The sequence below is a fragment of the Bidens hawaiensis genome, unplaced genomic scaffold (genome assembly GCF_021521415.1).
Source record: "Bidens hawaiensis isolate Kalapana, Puna unplaced genomic scaffold, B.hawaiensis_p1.1 tig00019661_1, whole genome shotgun sequence".
Taxonomy (NCBI): domain Eukaryota; kingdom Viridiplantae; phylum Streptophyta; class Magnoliopsida; order Asterales; family Asteraceae; genus Bidens; species Bidens hawaiensis.
This window is the reverse complement of record NW_027492983.1, coordinates 232,225-251,655: the sequence shown is the minus strand read 5'-3', so window position 1 is coordinate 251,655 and position 19,431 is coordinate 232,225. Positions and strand designations below refer to the sequence as shown.

The following is a 19,431-nucleotide window of genomic DNA, read 5'->3' as shown; positions in this document are numbered from 1 at the left end:
ATAGGTTGTGAATTTGAATCCCGAGCCCACCCCGGTTTTAGTCCCACCGTGTGTTGTGATAGAGAATTTTGCTCTTGCGGTGGCACAATGACTATCGAGTGGCAGCCAGTGGTAAGACTTATCGGGAGAACGCCCAAGCCAAACTCGAAAGCCAGTGTGGGCCCGGTTAAGACAACATAGTCTGACGAGAGTAGGATAACGGGGTTCTCCAAATTTAAGAAGCGCGGCAGCGTAAACACAAGAAAAGTCACGGTTCCAAAAAAAATTAAGAAAGGGTAAGGTTAAATTTGTTATACTTAGGAATTAAACATTGTATTAATGAAAGTTTAGATCATGTGAATTGTAAATTTAAAAGTTAGAAAATTAAAGATCATGTTTTACCACAAATTCTTGTATGTAGTTTTTCATGGGTTGCAAATTGTTGGAGGTTCATGTGGCGTGAATCAAGAAAGACGGTGAATCATTCTTGTGTTTCTTTTCCGCTCAAGTTAAATATGATATGTTAATTATGTTGGCAGTGAATTGTTACCGTTTTTATTTTTTCAAACATTCTATTAAGTGAAGAAGTGACATCCAAGGTTTATAAGATTTAAGTTAAATTCACCAAAAATGGTGCCATATGCCGAAATGGACTCAAAACGTTAAATTGGTGATTTGAACAACCTAACCGGCTAATATTGATTTACATTAGTCAAATGTACTTAACTAAATGCGCAAGGTTTTGAAGCTACTGTTAGAGATTAGGGAGTAAACGGCAAGTCAAAAGCTGTGATTTCACTTCTTGGTGTTAAACTAAGCTCGATTGATGTCTACACTTAAATAATGTTATTTTAGCAGCGTTGGTCATTAAGTTGCTTAATTATATCAATAGATGTGACACTTCACACTTGAATACTTTTGTTTGATTGAAATTTAGGAAGCCATCATTCTTGGAGTGGAACATGCAACGAAAATATATAAACACAACGCTGAATACATACTACTTGAGTATTGGTTTATTGTATGTTCTAACAAAAACATTGTGAAATTCATGTCCATGTTATTATGCCTTCGCCTTACATTTACCACATAATTCAAGCTAAATAACCAACCTTCACAACCAAAGTTAATAAACTTCCCAGTTTGACTTCGGAAGATATGAGGTGATCAGGTTCCTATTGATCTATTTACTGCTATTGAAACATACAAAAAATGATGTTTTATACAGCGCAAATTGGAATGGTTTTGACTATGTTGATTGATCGTGTTGACCAAGCATTGACCCGCATCTATGTATTACCTCCTCAACCCAAAGTCATACTACAAACTATGGCAGTAAATAACATGACACTAGTTTTGTTGCCAATGTCACTATGCAACCAAACATGAATTAAAGAATCATCTTGCTTGTTATATTTGTGAGTGATACATATCAGAATCTCATCTGTACAATTTGGTAAGAAAATGAAAAGAATTACCGTAACTCTGATTGAGTATACAACAGCCATGGAGAAATCCGTGTGGTAATATTTGAATTTTTAAAACAACCGAAAAAATAGGCTAGTGGACCCATCACCAAACGACCGTATGTCAGCTGGTCTAACCAAAGCCCTGCATAGAGGACACGTCCGCTCCCTTTCAAACCTAAAAATAAAACAATCGTCAGGCGTCAACAAAATTTGTACCAACAAATGTTTAAAATTGCCCCTGACCCATTTGGACCCATTTGACGTTATCAAGTTTTGTAAGAGTGAAACCTAGTTTGACCCGTTGTATAACTTGAGTTGACCTAAATAAACCTGTATGCATAAATGTTCTACCCAGATCAACACATTTGGATATATTTTAACTTAGCAAATTTTATAAGAATGACACGTTTTGACCCATTGTATAATCTGCATCAACCTAGGTGAACTTGTATGCAAAAATGTTCCACCCAAATCAACCCATTTGGACCTGTTTTAAGCTGGCAAGTTTTATACGAGTGGCTTGTTTTGACCTGTTCAATAATTTAAGTTGAGCTAAATGAACCAGTATGCAAAAATGTTCCACCCAAATCAACCCATTTGGACCTGTTTTAAGCAGGCAAGTTATATGCGAGTGGCTTATTTTGACCCGTTCTATAATTTAAGTTGAGCTAAATGAACCCAATACCGGCCCTTGTGTATAATGCAATAAAGCATTTGCTTAGGGCCACCATATATTTGAGGCCTCAATTTTAAAAAAGATATATATGTGTATATATGTTATTTTAAGATCCTTTGACCATATTGATTCATAATTCAATCTTATTCTAGCGATAGCAATGAATAAAAGGATAATGTCTAGAAAAGTTACTTGGTTTGTGTGTGAACAAATAAAAATTGCATATAAAAGTCCAACTTAGTATTTATCTACTTGTGCAGATTTGAATATGTTTTTCTAAAATTGTTAACTACATTTTCAAATCTTTAATTTGGTTCCATATTCTAAGTAAATTGTTGTTTTCTTAAACCCAAACCAACCAATTTTAGATCGAACTCCTTTAATTAACCTTGATTTGCATTCCGATAACAAACTTTTCTTAGCCGAAATAAACAACCTACTTGTAAATAAATTAGGTATCATATAAGTTTGTTCTACAAGTGTTTTTTTAATAATTTTCACGATAAATAAAAGTCAAAAGTGCGAACATAAAATTATAGAAAGAGGGCCTCCGGTTTTTACTTCGCTTTGGGCCCCCACAATGCTTGGGCCGGCCCTGAATGAACCAGTATGCAAAAATGTTTTATCCAACTAAACCGAAAACGAAGACGCCGACTCCAAGTAATATCATGTTGGAGAATTTACACAAATGGCACGCCAACGTTGTTTTGTAAATCAAAAAGACACCTAAGCATTAAACTTGTGCACTCCTTTGTATCTACGTGTATGTGTGTGTATGTATGGGTATAGTTTAAGGAGAATCTGACCATTCTGAAACACAGTCTTCACAGAAAATGTGATTGCAACATAGCAATATAGGTGCCTGCATCTTTTCTTGGCATATGGCACACATGTCACCCGCCTCACTTACCTACTAGTAACAAACAAATAACATGAAAAAGAATACGGCAATGTCTAAAATGCCCCTTAAGGTTATAAGTTTGTAATGATTACTAATGGGCTGTCTCATAACATATAATGCCTTAATAACACACCTGTTCAGATGTTGCATATGACCCGTAATGCATTTCTTTTCGTGATAAAGCCTTCAATGCAGCATAGAAGGATCCAACCTATAGAAAAGATAATAATTCAAACACATAATAAAATTTGTTGAAATGAAAATAGAAAATTCTGGAATTCTTGATTTTTATACCTTACCAACTACCGATGTAAGCTTAAATGTCAAATATAACCCTGTTATCAAAGACGAAAACAAGCTCCCGTATTCTTTATTCAAAAAGAATCGGTACCAAACTGGTGCAGGCAAAAACGCACGATATAGCAACAAGGCGTACTCTACCAAAGTTAACATTTGACTCTAAAATACCAAAAATACCCCCATCAGAAAGATAAATCCAATCAAAACTTGGCACGTGTCCGACTTTAAATTACCTGCCTACGAAAATTATGGCCCCTGCCATTTTTATAGTACATAAGCAGCACCAACTTTAAAGTCATAGCTGCCTGCCGGACCATTGTATCTGCAATTCATTAATGTTCAAGTGAAAAAATGTAACACTTCAATAAATGGAATTAATTTCAACGTTTATAGACTTAATAGAGTTATAGTTCATACCATTTACAATTATTATGAATATAGCATGCCAAAATGGTGGTATTGTTTTTGGTGGAATCATGAACAGGGGATAACTAAGATCATTGTTTTGATACCACCAGTATACTCCGATCACATGAAGCATGAAGATCATAATGTAGCCGATAAGAACATATAACCTTCTTTCCCTCTAAATTATTACCAGAAGATGATTAATTTGAATTATTGGAATACTGGAATTTCAATTATTGTGTATAATCATACCTTTAAAGCTGTCTGCTTTCTTAGAATATCATTTGACTTGTACATGAACGCGGTTACATATATTGTTACAAAGCAACCTAAAATCAACCATCAATAATACATAAACAATTAAAATATGAAATAATAAGTTCTGAGTACGGATGCGTAAATTTGTACCGAGTACCAATATCATACAGGTACTTACTACCTGGGGCTGTGAGCAAACCGAAGCGACGAGACATTGTTCGTGTTCGTTTGTTAAGCTTTTGTCACACAAACGAACGGTTCATGAATGCTTTACCAAACGAAATTTCGTGTTCGTTAAAGAATCGAGCTTGTTCGTGTTCGTTCGTTAATTTTTGTAAACGGGCGCTAATGGACACTAACGGGCACAAACGAACGTAACCGGAAACTAACTGACAAGTATAAACCGAACACCATCCTGGTACCGATCACACCCGCTCGTTCATTAAGCTTTTATCGCACAAGAGAATGGTTCATGAACATTTTACCGAACAGAATTTCATGTTCGTTAAGGAATTGAGCTTGTTCGTGCTCGTTCATTAATTTTTAATTTTGTAAACAGACGCTATTGGACACTAACGAACACAAACGAACGTAACCGAAACTAACACAAGCAGAAACCGAATACCGTCCAGGTACCAATCCCGTCAGTTAATTTTGTAAACAGACACAAACAAACGTAACCAGACACTAACGGACACAATTACAAATCAATACCATACCGGTAACAGTATTCCTTTTGTCATTTTTTCGGTATTATATCAGTATCATTCGGTTTCGGTAATTTTAATGGTACCGGTATCTATCAGTACGATAATCTGCTTATACTAACACACATTTTGGGTCCCTAAATACCTTGCAAGTGTTGCCGAATGAAGACGACGATCAACAACAACGAAAACGGAAGAATCTGTTCAATCCATCTCGAAACCTGCTGCAAATCATACCTCTGTTGACTCAACGAATCACTACTACTACTGTTATTAATATTATCAGTATCATCATTATTATTATCATTATTATTGTTATTATTATTATTATTATCCACGTCAGCAGAATCTCCGGCAACCGATTCACCACCACCGTGTTCCTCCGTTTGATCTCCATCGCCCATTATCCGAATCGAAACATCACCGGAGTCACTCAAACTCCGAATATTAATATTATTATTATTAGGATCCGGTTCATGAGAACCGTGGGTTGAGGTAGGGCGTAGAAAGCCGGAGTATTCGAAAACGGTAGTAACTAGAGCTTGTAAAAACCGAACGACTGGAAACGACGTCGTTGTTTCCATCAGTCGGAGGGTTGAATTGATGATTACGAGTTATATATTTATAAGATTAAGAGAATGAATAATAAATATTTATTAGAGTTGAAAAAGAGGAATGGATTGGGGGAAATAGTGAGAGCATGAGCATGTATTGTCTGAAGAAGAGGATATACGGCGACAGTCAACATGAAATAAACATAATTATTTTTCGGTATAACTTTCTTTTTATGGATATGTTTTGTTTTCTACATATATTAATTAGGCTATGTTATTCATACACCAAGCAGGTTATTCAAATACCAGGAAGGCCTATATGCTATACGACTCGTATAGGTGTGGTGTCAGGTCATTTTCAAGTCAGGCGTGTCAGTTTTCATTTATTTGTATCGTATAGCCCTTATACGAGCCGTATAGGGCTATACGACTCGTATAGAGTCTGTTTGACTCGTATAGGTTTTTTTTTTAGGTTTTTTAAAATTACAAAATATTAAAAATAACATCCGAGTTGTTTACAAAATAGAAACACGTAATTTAAAAGTAAATATTTTGCTATATACATAAAAACATACAAACAACATGAGTGTTTTTGGGTAACAACTTTTTATATGTGGTCATGCAATCCATTTTGGTTGACGTCCATGTGAGTTATCTAAGCTTTTGAAATATAACTGCTATAAAATAAATACGCTTGTTAATGCAGATGTTTTGATTTGTATTAACTTGTATTTTGAAATATAGCCTTTATAAAATTATAGTAGTTCAATACCCTATAGTTACATGACGAATGAAATAGAGGTTGTTGGGTTGGAGCAAGAAAAACTGATACATGGCCTATACGGGGTCGTATACAATCTATACGGCTCGTATAGACCATAAAATAATTATAAATATTTGGTTAAAGTACAGCTGACATGCAGTCTATATGAGTTGTATAGACCCTATACGGATCGTACAGGTCTATACTGCTCGTATAGGGTCTATACTAACAAGAATATCTATACGACTCGTATAGACTGCAAAAAGCTGTCACACTATCACCTCTTTACGCATGTTAATAAGTTAGGCCTATACGACTCGTATATGTAGGCCCTATACGAACCTTATAGCCTTATTCATACACCATGAGGATGGTGTTTGTATATAACAACCCTATTAATTTTATGAAAAGTTGTATTTTTTATGATACACCACGAGACTTTTATATGGGTCGTTACGGTCGTATATGGTTATACGAGCGTATCGAAAGCTTTTGTAGAAAAACATCATGATATAATCTTAAACGAATGTTTTCGGGATACAACTATAAATTACTTAGCTAAGTACGTTATGCAAATTTAAATTCAATTTATCCTGTTATATTATTCAGTCTTTCAATATTTTACTCATCTTTAAGTCTTTATGTAAATATAACTTCGTAAGGCAGCGTATTTATATTTTCTCTAACTTTCAGGATAAAGATAACAAAACACATTATAAAAGCGTCTAAATTTTTTTTTTAAAAAAACTTGTTTATACGGTCGGGTCGGTTACCTATATAACCCGTATATGGCTATACGAGTCAACAAAAACAATGACTAAGATGTCTGACACAAACTGACACAACTCATGGGCTATGTGAGCCATATAGGCAAAAAGTGATGTGTGGGAATCCATACTGTGGTTAAGGTATAAAATATAAAGCCATGGGTTCAAATTCTATAAAGTGTAAACAATTTAGTCGTTAAAAAAAAGCATTATTATCTTTTAGGTTCGTGTAGCGTTAAATAATGTCTTTTTGTCTTTACCAGTGGGTGTGTAGCGTTTCATGGTGAATTCGTAAGAGTGTAATGACATTTAACCTGACAGGTTTTAAGCACTTATAATATTTGGGTATGTATAGTTATATGTACTTGGTGAATTACACATGTATTAAATAATGTATTATTAGGAGAAGCTTACTAAATAGGGGCATGCTAGGAAATAGGGTGTGTATGGGTCGGTTTTAGGCTAAACTATAACCCTAACCGAGATGTCAGTTAATGGATAACATAATCATAACCAATCACCTGTTATGACAGATTCGTTAATCGGTTTTGAAGATATTACCCAAAAAATAATGTTATTGTGCCTAAATGTTTGGTATCAAATATTACCCAAAAAAAAAAAACCCGACATGACTTCATCCAAAACATATATAATCCATAATATTAACACCAAGTATTAAAAAATGGCATTATATAATTCAACAATAAAACCTAAGTTAATTTGATAACAAAAATGTGAAACCAAAAACAACAAAATTGTATGGTCTGACAGAATAAATATCTAGTCATTCCCACTTTAGTGGGATTATAATGAGCTTAAGGTGTGTAATTTAAGGTTATGGATTTATGAGTTTAAATCCTGCATAGTGTAAAAATTTATTCGTTAGAAAAAAACGATAAATATCTAATTTCCTAATATTTTAGAATTACTTTTTTTTGGAAAATATAAATTATACAAAAAAAAAGAGACATAGGTTGACCGTTGCACTTACCCAGGTCACACGGATGACAATGGAGCAGTTCGCTAGTTGTTTTCTGAGAATATATAATGGAATAAATTCTCTGTTATATTTAAACAAATATTTAAAATGAGGGTAAATTAAAATAAGAAAGTATGATATTTGTAGGAAGGATAATAAGTAATCTTATCTATTAAATTTGAATTTAAATACTTAATATTAGTTTGAGAAAAAACTAAAGAGAAAATAAGAAAAATGACAAAAAAGGAAATAACACATATTATTGACTTTCTTTTTTCACATGCAAGTCACATGTCATTTTTCCAATCATTTAAAACGCTCATAACTTTTTTATATGACATTGTTTTTACAAAAAAAAAACCACCATAATAACGAGTGCTTTTGTATCTTTAATATGAGTATCATATTACTATATAAAAATAAAAAAAAATTAGTGGGTTTTTATGCATTATGTTATAGGTGTTGACTAGTGTGTTTTTTCTTCATTGTTTTTTTATTGTGTTTTTTTTTTCATTACCAAAAATGTGTTTATTCATCGTGTTTTAGTATAGAGCTTTTTTTTTTCTTTTTTCTTTTAATTATGTCTTAGCATTGTGTTTTACAATGATATTTTTTTATTATGTTTTAGCATAGTGTTTTTAATATTGTGTTTTAGCATAATGGTTTTTTCGTTGTGTTTTACATAATCTTTTTTATATTGTGTTTTAATGAATTGCTTTTTTTTTCTTCGTTATTTTTTATACATTGTGTTATAGACTATGGTCAATTGTTTTTTCGTCATTGTGCTTTACAAATTGTACTTTTACTAAATTGTGTTTTAACGGATTTTGTTTTAACATAGTATTTTTTATTCATTGTGTTTTTTCGATATCGTTTTTTTTCATTACTAAAATTGTATTTATGTGAAAAACACAAATTGTGTTTTACCATAGCATGGTGTTTTTTAGATAAAAATCATAATTGTGTTTTTGAGGTATTTTTTTTATCCACTGTTGTGTTTTAACCAGAATAGTCTTTTTTAACTTTAATAGTCTTTTTCAACTAATACACAAAATCTGTATGCACAAAAAAGCAGAACTCAATCATAAATTGATATATAGCTCCGGCATACAATAATATACAAACTCTAAATATGCAAAAGTTCAAAATCGAACAATCTCCATGTTCCGGCGAAGCTCCAACGTAATCGAACTGATACGCAAAGCTCCCAATATTCTGTCACGAAATCGAACCGATACTTACACATAATCGACGACAGTTGGTCAAGCAGTAACATCGACACCCAATTCGAACGTTATATGAAGAAATCAAAGGTTTTAGATCTGAAATCGGTTATCGGAGCTGATGGCGGAACCGACTGGAACAAATAACGACGGCTTTGAGATGTAGGGGCTCGGTGATGGACGGTGGAGCGATGGGGGTAGATTGTGACGGAGGACAAACTATGCCGGCGGTGGTGGCAGCCTGATGCCTTAGTTGGAGCTAGGTGAAGATGATTGATTTAATTGGACAAAAATACCCTTCTTAGCCGAAAGTTAAACTCCTTATTTGAACTCAACCCTTCCTTTAAAATGATTATTAGTTTATTTATAAATCCAATCCTAATAGGTTATATAATATATAGAGGATAAAAAACAATTTAAAAGGAATTATACCTTTCCGTATTCGTAGGTAGAGATGGGCAAAAAAACCGGTTGGTGAACCGGTTCAACGGTTTAAACCGAAAACCGGTTTTTACAAAAACCGGTTATTTAAAAACCGGTTTGACCGGTTTAGTAAACGCCGGTTCGTATATCGGTTGCAAGTTATAGAGAAAAAACCGGTTACTGAACCGGTTATGGAAAAACCGGTTAATTTTAAAACCGGTTATTATGAAAAAAAACCGGTTTTTAACCGGTTAATTAAAAAAACCGGTTATTAACCGGTTCTAACCGGTTTCTAAACCGGTCCTAACCGGTTAGACCGGTCCGAGTTTTGCACCAAAAAAACCGGTTAATAAACCGGTCCGGTTATTTAAAAACCGGTTTTTTTCCAGGCCAAGAAAAACCGGTCCGGTTATTAACCGAACCGGTTTTTTAAAAAAAACCGATTTGTGCACCTCTAATGGTGATATCATATATGAGCATTAGTTGGTTGATGATAGAAAATTAAAATTCAAACCCAAATTAGTTGTGTTGTAACTTTCTTAGATGAGACCGGTATACCAATAACAACCATGGTTACAGAAAGGATATGATCCCGGATAACAACATAGTCGACAATGGATAACGGTATGTGTGTAGGTCACACAATCATTTAACAATCAACAAGTAGAATTCATAGTTTCTCAACTTCACCCATTAACTACATGGGTGACCAGTTACACTTACTTCATACAACCAAGGTAACATTATGCGCATTTACCATCTCATGCCGTATCCCAAATAAAAGTATAAATACTTACCAGTCATGACTCATGAGGAAAACAGTCTACGTTATCTTACCTACTATCGTTTACACGATATTGCTCTCTCGACCATAAACACATACTCATTCTCACACGAGAGGTTTGTCACATGAAAATATTTTCTCACCAAAGATGTTCAAGTTGAGGCTGTCAATGTCTTGTTATGTAAAGATACAACTCACATAAGATTTTCAAGTTGAGTGCCCGTGAACCATCTACCCGCCGCCCATAGTAACAGGAATTTCAAATTTGCTTCTGACGCTACATTGACGAAACATGGCAAACCAAGTATAGCTGAGCAAAGTGAGAAGGCCATCAATTGAGCGACATTTAGATTTCAAAGTAGAAGATAATCCACTCAATGACGCATGTAAATGTTATTTTTGGCGTATGAAGCGTTACATTAGGGTTTATAGTTACTAAAGCAAAATAATCATTGCATGACGATATTGTTCAAGTTTTCTTTATATAAATAAACAGGTTTGTAGGGAAATAATAATCGACCACAAGCACCTTCTTTTGATGTAGATCTTAATGATTCTGTGTGTCTAATTAAAAGTCATATGTGACATACTTAAATTTAGTGTATTAACTTCGAAGTATTTTATTCACAAAATAATGATAAATGCCAAACATATAAGAGAAACGTGAAAAGTTGTGGTAGAAAGTAAAATGTTAAACTTTTGTTTAAAGTCTAAATAGTGATAGGAACCTTATTATCATTTTATCATTTTATCATTCTTTAACTCTTTGATATTTAACTTTAACTCTTTGATATTTAAACTTTAAGCGTGACAGAATGCCTAACTCTTTGTGTGCGTGTGTGTGTCAAAAGTCACCTTCCGAGGCCTCATGTGGCGCCCCAGTGGCCCGAGAGTTAGCCAATGTGTCACATTTATAATTAGGGTCAATTGTTTCGTTCTATATTGGATTCATCAGACAAGCACCAACAACAACTGCTTGTGACCAGAGGTGTGTTCAGTGTGCAAGCACACCGAAACATGTTCACGTCTTTGTCCCTCTACATCGTCCCTTGTGAAGTCCATACTAGCTAGTAAATCCAAACGTTAATAGTACAAAAATAGCGAAACAATATTCAAACAAATCTGTGATAATAAGATATCATAGAAGTTACACAACGGCCCAACACTTGTTTTTGTTTTCTCAAATCGTGTGTACATAATATGGGTTTTGGGTCCACATTAAAGATTTGGGGGGCTTTAAATTGTGGTCCAAACCTAAACCGGCTTTAAACTTTGGGTTTCATGTGGTTCAACCCAAAACATAGAGGTACACAAACCGTGTATTTTTAGGAACCAGAACCGGGTATGAACCGGTTTCGGGTATGGTCAACAAAAGTTAAAACCTGGCCGGATAGGAACCGGTTTCGGGTATAGTCGGGTATTTGACCGAGTTTTCCAGGTATTTTTCGGGTTTCGGGTAGGCTCGGGTCGGGTTTTGACCGGGTAAATGTGGAACTGGTTCCGGTGGGTCCGGGTCTAGTCCGGTTCCAGGTAGAGGTATATGGAGAAACCCAATATCAGGTCGTACCCACGGGTCAGGTACGGGTAGGAACCGGTTCTGGGTCGGATACATCAGGTCGAGTCCCCAACCGGGTATTTATATATTCAATCATACTTTTTATCCACTTTACTTTAAATAATCTGTAGCATTTTATTTTATGTACAAACTCGTTTTATTATCATTAATAATAATGCATAGACTCTGAATAACTTATACCGTCCATTAGAACCGTAGAAGTCATTTAGCCAGTATTATTAACAAGACGATATTTCATCAATGCAATGAATTGTGTACACAAGAATACAAGATCAAGAACAACGTAACTCAAGGCGACAAGGCTGATCAGCTACGAGGAAACACGTTTTGAGATTAAAAAAAGGCGTGCTAAACGAGGGACCATCTCAAAACATTTGCAGGCGTTACTTGTACATACCCGGAGATTTACACATTAATCACTTCCATAATGACACAAACATTTCAATAACTTACCAAATGACTAAATTTCATATGAAAATCAATTTCATATGTAAAATTTCATATTATTATTATTATTATTATTATTTATTATTATTTTTTTTTTGAAGAACACGGGCCTACCATGTGATAGTATGATGATTTTGTGAGTTTAGATGAATCGTTTTGACATTTTAATAGAGGAATTCAAATGGTTGAATGATGGTATGTTGTCCAACCACCACCATCTTTTTTGCCACCACATTTATTTCAATCTGGTAGGATTTGACCCACCGAGTTCAGGTAGATGGTGTAGATGGAAAGCAGCCACAGGTATATTGTGCGACAAGAGTTTCCCGACTAAACTAAAGGGAAAATTCTATAGGGTGGCAGTTAGACCTGCAATGCTATATGGAACAGATTGTTGGGCCATCAAGAAGGCACAAGTGCGGAAGATGGAGGTAGCAGAAATGAGAATGCTACGTTGGTTGTGTGGGCACACAAGGCTAGACCGAATAAGAAACGTTGTGTTTCGCGAGAGATTAGGGGTGGCGAACATAGCAGACAAGATAAGAGAGTGGAGATTGAGATGGTTTGGACATGTAAAGAGAAGACAGACGACGAATCCTGTTAGATCCGTAGAAAACATTACTATAGAGGGGAGGAGGGGTAGAGGACGACCGAAATTGATTTGGGATGAGAGGATTAGGCATGATTTGATAGACCTAAACCTCTCCGAGGACATGGTCGAGAATAGGAATTCGTGGAGAAGTAGAATTAAAGTTAACAATTTTTAGAGAGAATTGAATACCTTAAGGCTTAGACTTAACTTATTTAGGTCACATACCATAATGGTTTTTCCCTTATATATATTATTATTATAATTATTATTAGCTTTTATATAGCTGTTAAACTGTGATCATATTATTAATATTATTATAATTAGTAGTAGTTTTTATATAACTGTTAAACTTTGATTCCCTTTATTTTGCTTCATACACATGTACTTAGAGCCGAGGGTCTCTCTGGAAGCCACCTCTTTATTCCTTTGGATAGAGGTACGGTGTGCCTACATCCCACCCTCCCCAGACCCTACTTATAGCTTTGCTGTTGGTGGGATTTTACTGGGAATGATTGATTGATTGATTTATTTCAATCTGGACATAATTATCTCACTGTTCACAGGTACGAGTAATATAATATTATGATATTTTATTTAGTCAAATAAAATAAAAGTGTCACAACCGTTTATGAAAGTATGCATCATCACTTCAACACAAGGAGAAATCTTAAATTTGAAATATTGGAAATTTGAATTCACATGTTATTATGTGAAGCATATATGTATATGCTTATCGAAAGCTAAAATTTGTCTCTAATTTACTGAATGGCTATATCAACATCATATATATTTAAGAGTGAATTACACGGATTTTCTCCCTAGTAGCTGAAAATACCCCATAAAAAAGGTGGTAAATGTTTCACACGTCACATTAATTAAAATAATATTTAAACTAAATGTAGGGGTATGGTACTAAACCCGGCTTACGACCTTAATTTATTATGTTTGGCTTATTTTATTATATGAACTAATACAATATTATTGGGCTGAGGGGGTTTTGTGGAGGTAACCCTAACTGGGCTAGGCCCATTAGGGTACCATGATGGTGGCCATGAGGCTCCCTATATAAGGAGGTCTCCACCTCCTTTTTAAAGGTTGTTCTCAATAAGAGCCACCACCATAACCATTTTTGTGTCTGTAAACAAGAGATCCTCGAGATTTCTTAGCAGTCACCTCCGCACCCCCAAAAACCATTGCAGATCTGAGCGGAGGAGAGCGAGATTTGGTTACATCATCCCGTAGAAGACGATCCGAGATTTGGTTAGATCTCAAGCAACCGGAGAAGAAGATCGAGTCGTGGTTCGTTCATCTCGAAGACCGGGGAACATCGTCATGGATCAGGTCAGATTCATTTTATGTTTCTTCATTGGCGCCATCCGTGGGACCGGCAACGAACCACGTCTTGATTTTCGTCTCGGTTCTCAGATATATCCATGAAATATTCCAGATCTAGGATTTTTTCCTCTCTAGAAAAATCCAGATCTTGAAGTATAAAAAAAATATATATATTAAAACTACCTGATTCGGACGGTCAAGCCTCCGGATCTATGATGGTTTTAGATATTCTCTACTCCAAGCTTCAGATCTGTTTTTACACGATTACAAATCGAGAATTACAGATCTGGGTTATAGATCTGAGTTTTTTGTGTAATGGAGACCAGATCTGATTCAGATTTCTTCATACGCGAGTTTGTTTTAGCAATAATCACGTTTCAGATCTACATTTTTGAAAAAACCCACTAAACTTTGAGTGGTAAATATTCTCGGAGCTAGAAAAGAGGTGTCACCATCGGTATGAAGATATTTTAAAAGGAAGGGTACAACTCGCATAACACATAGTACAACATGCCTATGCTTTGTATCCTATTAAGGGGACAACCTCTGAACCCTTCATACTTTTTCTGCATCGTGACTCCGGAGAACTTTCCCTAAGTCGTACACATGAAACCAACAACGGCGGAATGCTCCGATGCCTTGCATGCGCGACCCCGCGGATCAACGACCCGCCATCATGCATGCGCGCCGCCTTGGATGATGCATTCCTCCGCCATGCACAGGCGCCCGGTGGAACAACTAGCCGCCATGCATGTACGCCCACGGATCACCTTTTTGCTTCCATGCATGCGCCGCATCGGAGGAACACTCATCGCCATGCATGCGCCGCCTTGGAGGAAGCCGCATCGAAGGAACACTCCGACGCCATACAAGTGCGCTGCGGACGAACTCTCCCGGCCATGCATGCGCCGCATCGGAGGAACACCCAGACGCCATGCATGCGCAGTGCCGAGGGTCAAGACTCTATTGCCATGCATGCACGCCACCAGATATCAAGTCTCTGCTTCCATGCATGCGTACTGCCGAGGATCATCACTCCACCGCCATGCATGCACACCACCTCCGCCGAGGAACCGCGCCTCCCGCTTGTCAGATCCACAAAGTCCGCTATGACCGAAAAAGTTTATACACATGCGAAGGATAGACCCGCTTGTACACTACCGTCAGCCGCGGGTCATAACCGAGATCCGCGTATTAACACCTGCGGGTTGGCAATGCCACCCGCGGGTCGTAACCATGCTGCGTGCCGCCACGTATCAACACCTGCGGGTTGGCAATACCATCCGCGGGTCAACACCTGCGTGCCACCATGCATGCGCGCCGGCGGGTCCTCTCTCCGCCGCCATGCATGCTCACGGCCGAGGATCAAGACTCCGCCGCCATGCATGCGCGTCACCGGAGATCAAGTTTTCTCTTCCATGCATGCACACTGCCGAGGGTCAATTAACACGGGTCTTTTATGAACGTCGCGGGTCTTTATGAACGCTAAGGGTCACTTACCGCGGGTCACATGTGTGTTCCTTAGAATAAATTCCAAACAGCTGGAGGTCACCCACACACGCATATCGGTGCTCCTCCATCACCACCGGAGCAACTAAAGTTTAACAGTCTCGGAAAAACTCCGCCACCGCGCAAATATCCATGCTTCGCCGTGATGCATGCGCGCCCGCGAGTCATCACTCCGTCGCCATGCATGCGCGCCCGCGGAAACCACCATGTGGGTCGGAAGGCGACCCCATGCCTTCGGTTTTACGCAGAAGACTCCGCCTCAATGCATGCGCGCCCGTGAGTAACCGCTCTACCGCAATGCATGTGCACCGCGAATCAAAACCCCATGCGGGTTGGAAGACGACCCCATGCGGGTCAAAAATAGTACAATATGAGCTTGGAAGACGACACCATTCATGGGCGCCGTGCTCCGACATAACGAACTCTGACCAAGGCGGGTCACCTGCAAGTTCCGCAGGTAAGCACCCGACCACCGTTCATGTGCGCCGATGGGTTTCAACAATACGTCACCATGCATGCGAGCTAAGGATCATCGCGTCACAGTGCATGCATGCGTGTCCCGCTGATCAACTCTGCGCCGCCATGCGTGCGCTTCCGCAGATGAACAATCCGCCGCCATGCATGCCCGCCATGCACATGTTGCACTCCACCGACATGCTTGCGCGCCGCTGCTGATAGTGCACTACGCCTTCATACATCATGCGCGCAGCCGCGCGTCAACACTTCGCCGCCATGCCGCGTGCCGCCACGTATTAACACCAGCGAGTTCGCAATGTCACCCAGGTCACAACCGCGATCCGCGTATCAACACCTGCGGGCCTGCAATGCCACCCGCGGGTCATAACCGCGATCCGCGTATCAACACCTGCTGGCTGGCAATGCCACCCGCGGGTCATAAAAGCGATCCGCCTATCAACACCTTCGGGCTGGAAATGCCACCCGCGGGTCATAACCGCGATCCGCGTATCAATTCATGTGGGCTGGCAATGCCACCCGTGGGTTATAACCGCGATCCGACATTCTGGTGAGTTATAGTTTCGCCAACTTGCAAGCTTCCTTTAATAGTGTATCAATGCCCTTCAGCGAGCCAACACAAATTACCGAGGGTCAAGTGTAAGCACTACCGTCGCCGGTCACGTGTACGCCGCGGGTTTCTTATGAACACCGCGGGTCGCTTACGCTGGCGATCCAAAACTAATCAGCGCGGGCAGGTCAGCACCAACTACCGCGAGCTTCATTTGTGCTCTGGCGGGTCCACGCCGACAACCTCGGGTCTGACGCACGCTGGGTTAACACCAGCTCCCGCGGTCTACATCCGCGCCATAGCTGAACAACCCCGATCACCATCGGACATCCTTCTGTTGTGTTCGCCATGCTCTGTTTCAACCTTTCAAAGGCAAGTCTGGCTACAGCTGTATTTATATTATTCATATGGATGGCTTGAAGTTGGTGAAGAAGAATTAATTTTCAAGTTTCATAAACGACCCTCTAAATTTCATGATCATTTTTTTTTTGAGGAATAAGTTATCAAAGCAAGGGTTTGATTTATTTACACTCCACCCCTTCATCTTTGTAACAAGATGGAAGTAAATTATGGAAGCCTTCCTCGATCAGATGGTGTCGTTTCCACAAAAAAAAAAAAAAACGAAAAGTATAAGTATATAGGATTTGCATGAAATGGCACAAAAAGTGCTTATATTAATGCAAAATATATGGCTACGCGCCAAACTTAAAGGTTGGGAATCCTAATAAACCCGCTCGGCTATGCGTCGAATATTAGGTTGGGCAAACTTCATAATTCGCCTAAGGATGGAAGACATCCGAATATATAGGTTGAGAATCCTAATAAACCCGCTCGGCTACGCGCCGAATATTAGGTTGGGCACACCTCATAATTCGCCTAAGGATGGAAGACATCCGAATATATAGGTTGGGAATCCTCATAAACCCATACGGCTACGTGGCCACACTTAAAGGTCGGGAGCCTAATAATATCCCACATGGCCACGCGCCAAACATAAAGGTCGGGAGCCTAATAATATCCCAAACGGCCACGCGCCAAACATAAAGGTCGGGAGCCTAATAATATCCCACATGGCCACGCGCCAAACATAAAGGTCGGGAGTCTAATAATATCCCACATGGCCACGTTCCAAACATAAAGGTCGGGAGCCTAATAATATCCCACATGGCCACGCGCCAAACATAAAGGTCGGGAGCCTAATAATATTCCAAACGGCCACGCGCCAACGTAGGTTGGGCACACCTCATAATTTGCCCGAGGATGGGAACCTTGTAATACATCCACTTTTAGTTGATATGTTTTTGCAGGTTCGGCTACGAGTCGCACAAGCACCTATGACATTATTATTATTATCTGGCCGTTTGTGCCTCCATTATTATTTTGAAGACAAGTTGGGATAGTCATCATGCATAGAAGAGGCCCTTGTGGGCCAGTCATTATCATCATATTATAGCTCATAAGCCGCAACTCGCGCATGCTTCATTATTTTATAGCTCGTAAGTCGCCTCGCGCGCAAGCTTCATTATTTTTATAGCTCGTAAGCTGCCTCGCGCGCAAGTTGCATTACATTATTATCGAGATGCGCACTCTATCTTTTATCAGGCCCCGCGCCACTATTGTTATGATGCGTGCTATATCTTATTCATGCCAGTGCACCATTATTATCATAAGGATCACAACATGTCACCATCATGGAGAAAACCTCTCAAAACTCAAAGACAATAAAGACAAGGCCGAAGAAAGGGGAAAAAACCGCCTCATATCCTAACACACCTTATGAAGTCCAGCGCTCCACCTAAACGCTTGCACGCCTAGGAGCAACACTGGACTTGGGGGGCTTGTAGGGGTATGGTACTAAACCCGGCTTACGACCTTAATTTATTATGTTTGGCTTATTTTATTATATGGACTAATACAATATTATTGGGCTGAGGGGGTTTTGTGGAGGTAACCCTAACTGGGCTAGGCCCATTAGGGTACCATGATGGTGGCCATGAGGCTCCCTATATAAGGAGGTCTCCACCTCCTTTTTAAAGGTTGTTCTCAATAAGAGCCACCACCATAACCATTTTTGTGTCTGTAAACAAGAGATCCTCGAGATTTCTTAGCAGTCACCCCCGCACCCCCAAAAACCATTGCAGATCTGAGCGGAGGAGAGCGAGATTTGGTTACATCATCCCGTAGAAGACGATCCGAGATTTGGTTAGATCTCAAGCAACCGGAGAAGAAGATCGAGTCGTGGTTCGTTCATCTCGAAGACCGGGGAACATCGTCATGGATCAGGTCAGATTCATTTCATGTTTCTTCACTAAATAATAAATAAACTCTTTTTTTAAATAAGTATACGATGGTGATTGACAGAAATTGATATCACAGTTTTAATTCATAGAATGGCATGGTGGAAACGTCCCGTTACACAATCCCTAATTAGTTCATAGGAAGAGCCTAAAAGTGGGAGATAGAAGAGTCACTTCCATACACGTTTTATTTTGGCTTGGTTTTAACTTAAAACATAAAGCTAAAATGGTTAGCTTTAACATAATTTTTAGCTTTATGAAAGTAAATGATTTTACCAATCATAATTCACATTTGGGCCTTAATACATAGTGAAAATTTCATATCCTATCCTTCATTGATACTTACCTAATTATCTAATGGTTTGGTTTGTTTCTAATGATTTTGTTATCTATTAGTTCAACTCGGTAATTCGGTTTTGTGAATGTGTGAAAACAAAACCAAACAAATATAGTTGTTAGA

At 38.4% G+C, this 19,431-nt stretch overlaps 1 protein-coding gene across 1 annotated transcript; it reads right to left on the bottom strand.

Moving 5' to 3' along the window:
• Positions 1-1,517: 1,517 nt before the first annotated feature.
• LOC143558862 (uncharacterized) lies at positions 1,518-5,297 on the bottom strand (the record flags this gene model as incomplete). Its single annotated transcript, XM_077047617.1, has 8 exons — positions 1,518-1,623; positions 2,931-3,034; positions 3,159-3,236; positions 3,320-3,484; positions 3,559-3,647; positions 3,743-3,911; positions 3,986-4,062; positions 4,844-5,297. Coding segments are annotated over 8 exons (1,242 nt in total), but the record flags the coding sequence as incomplete, so codon positions are not given.
• Positions 5,298-19,431: the final 14,134 nt, after the last annotated feature.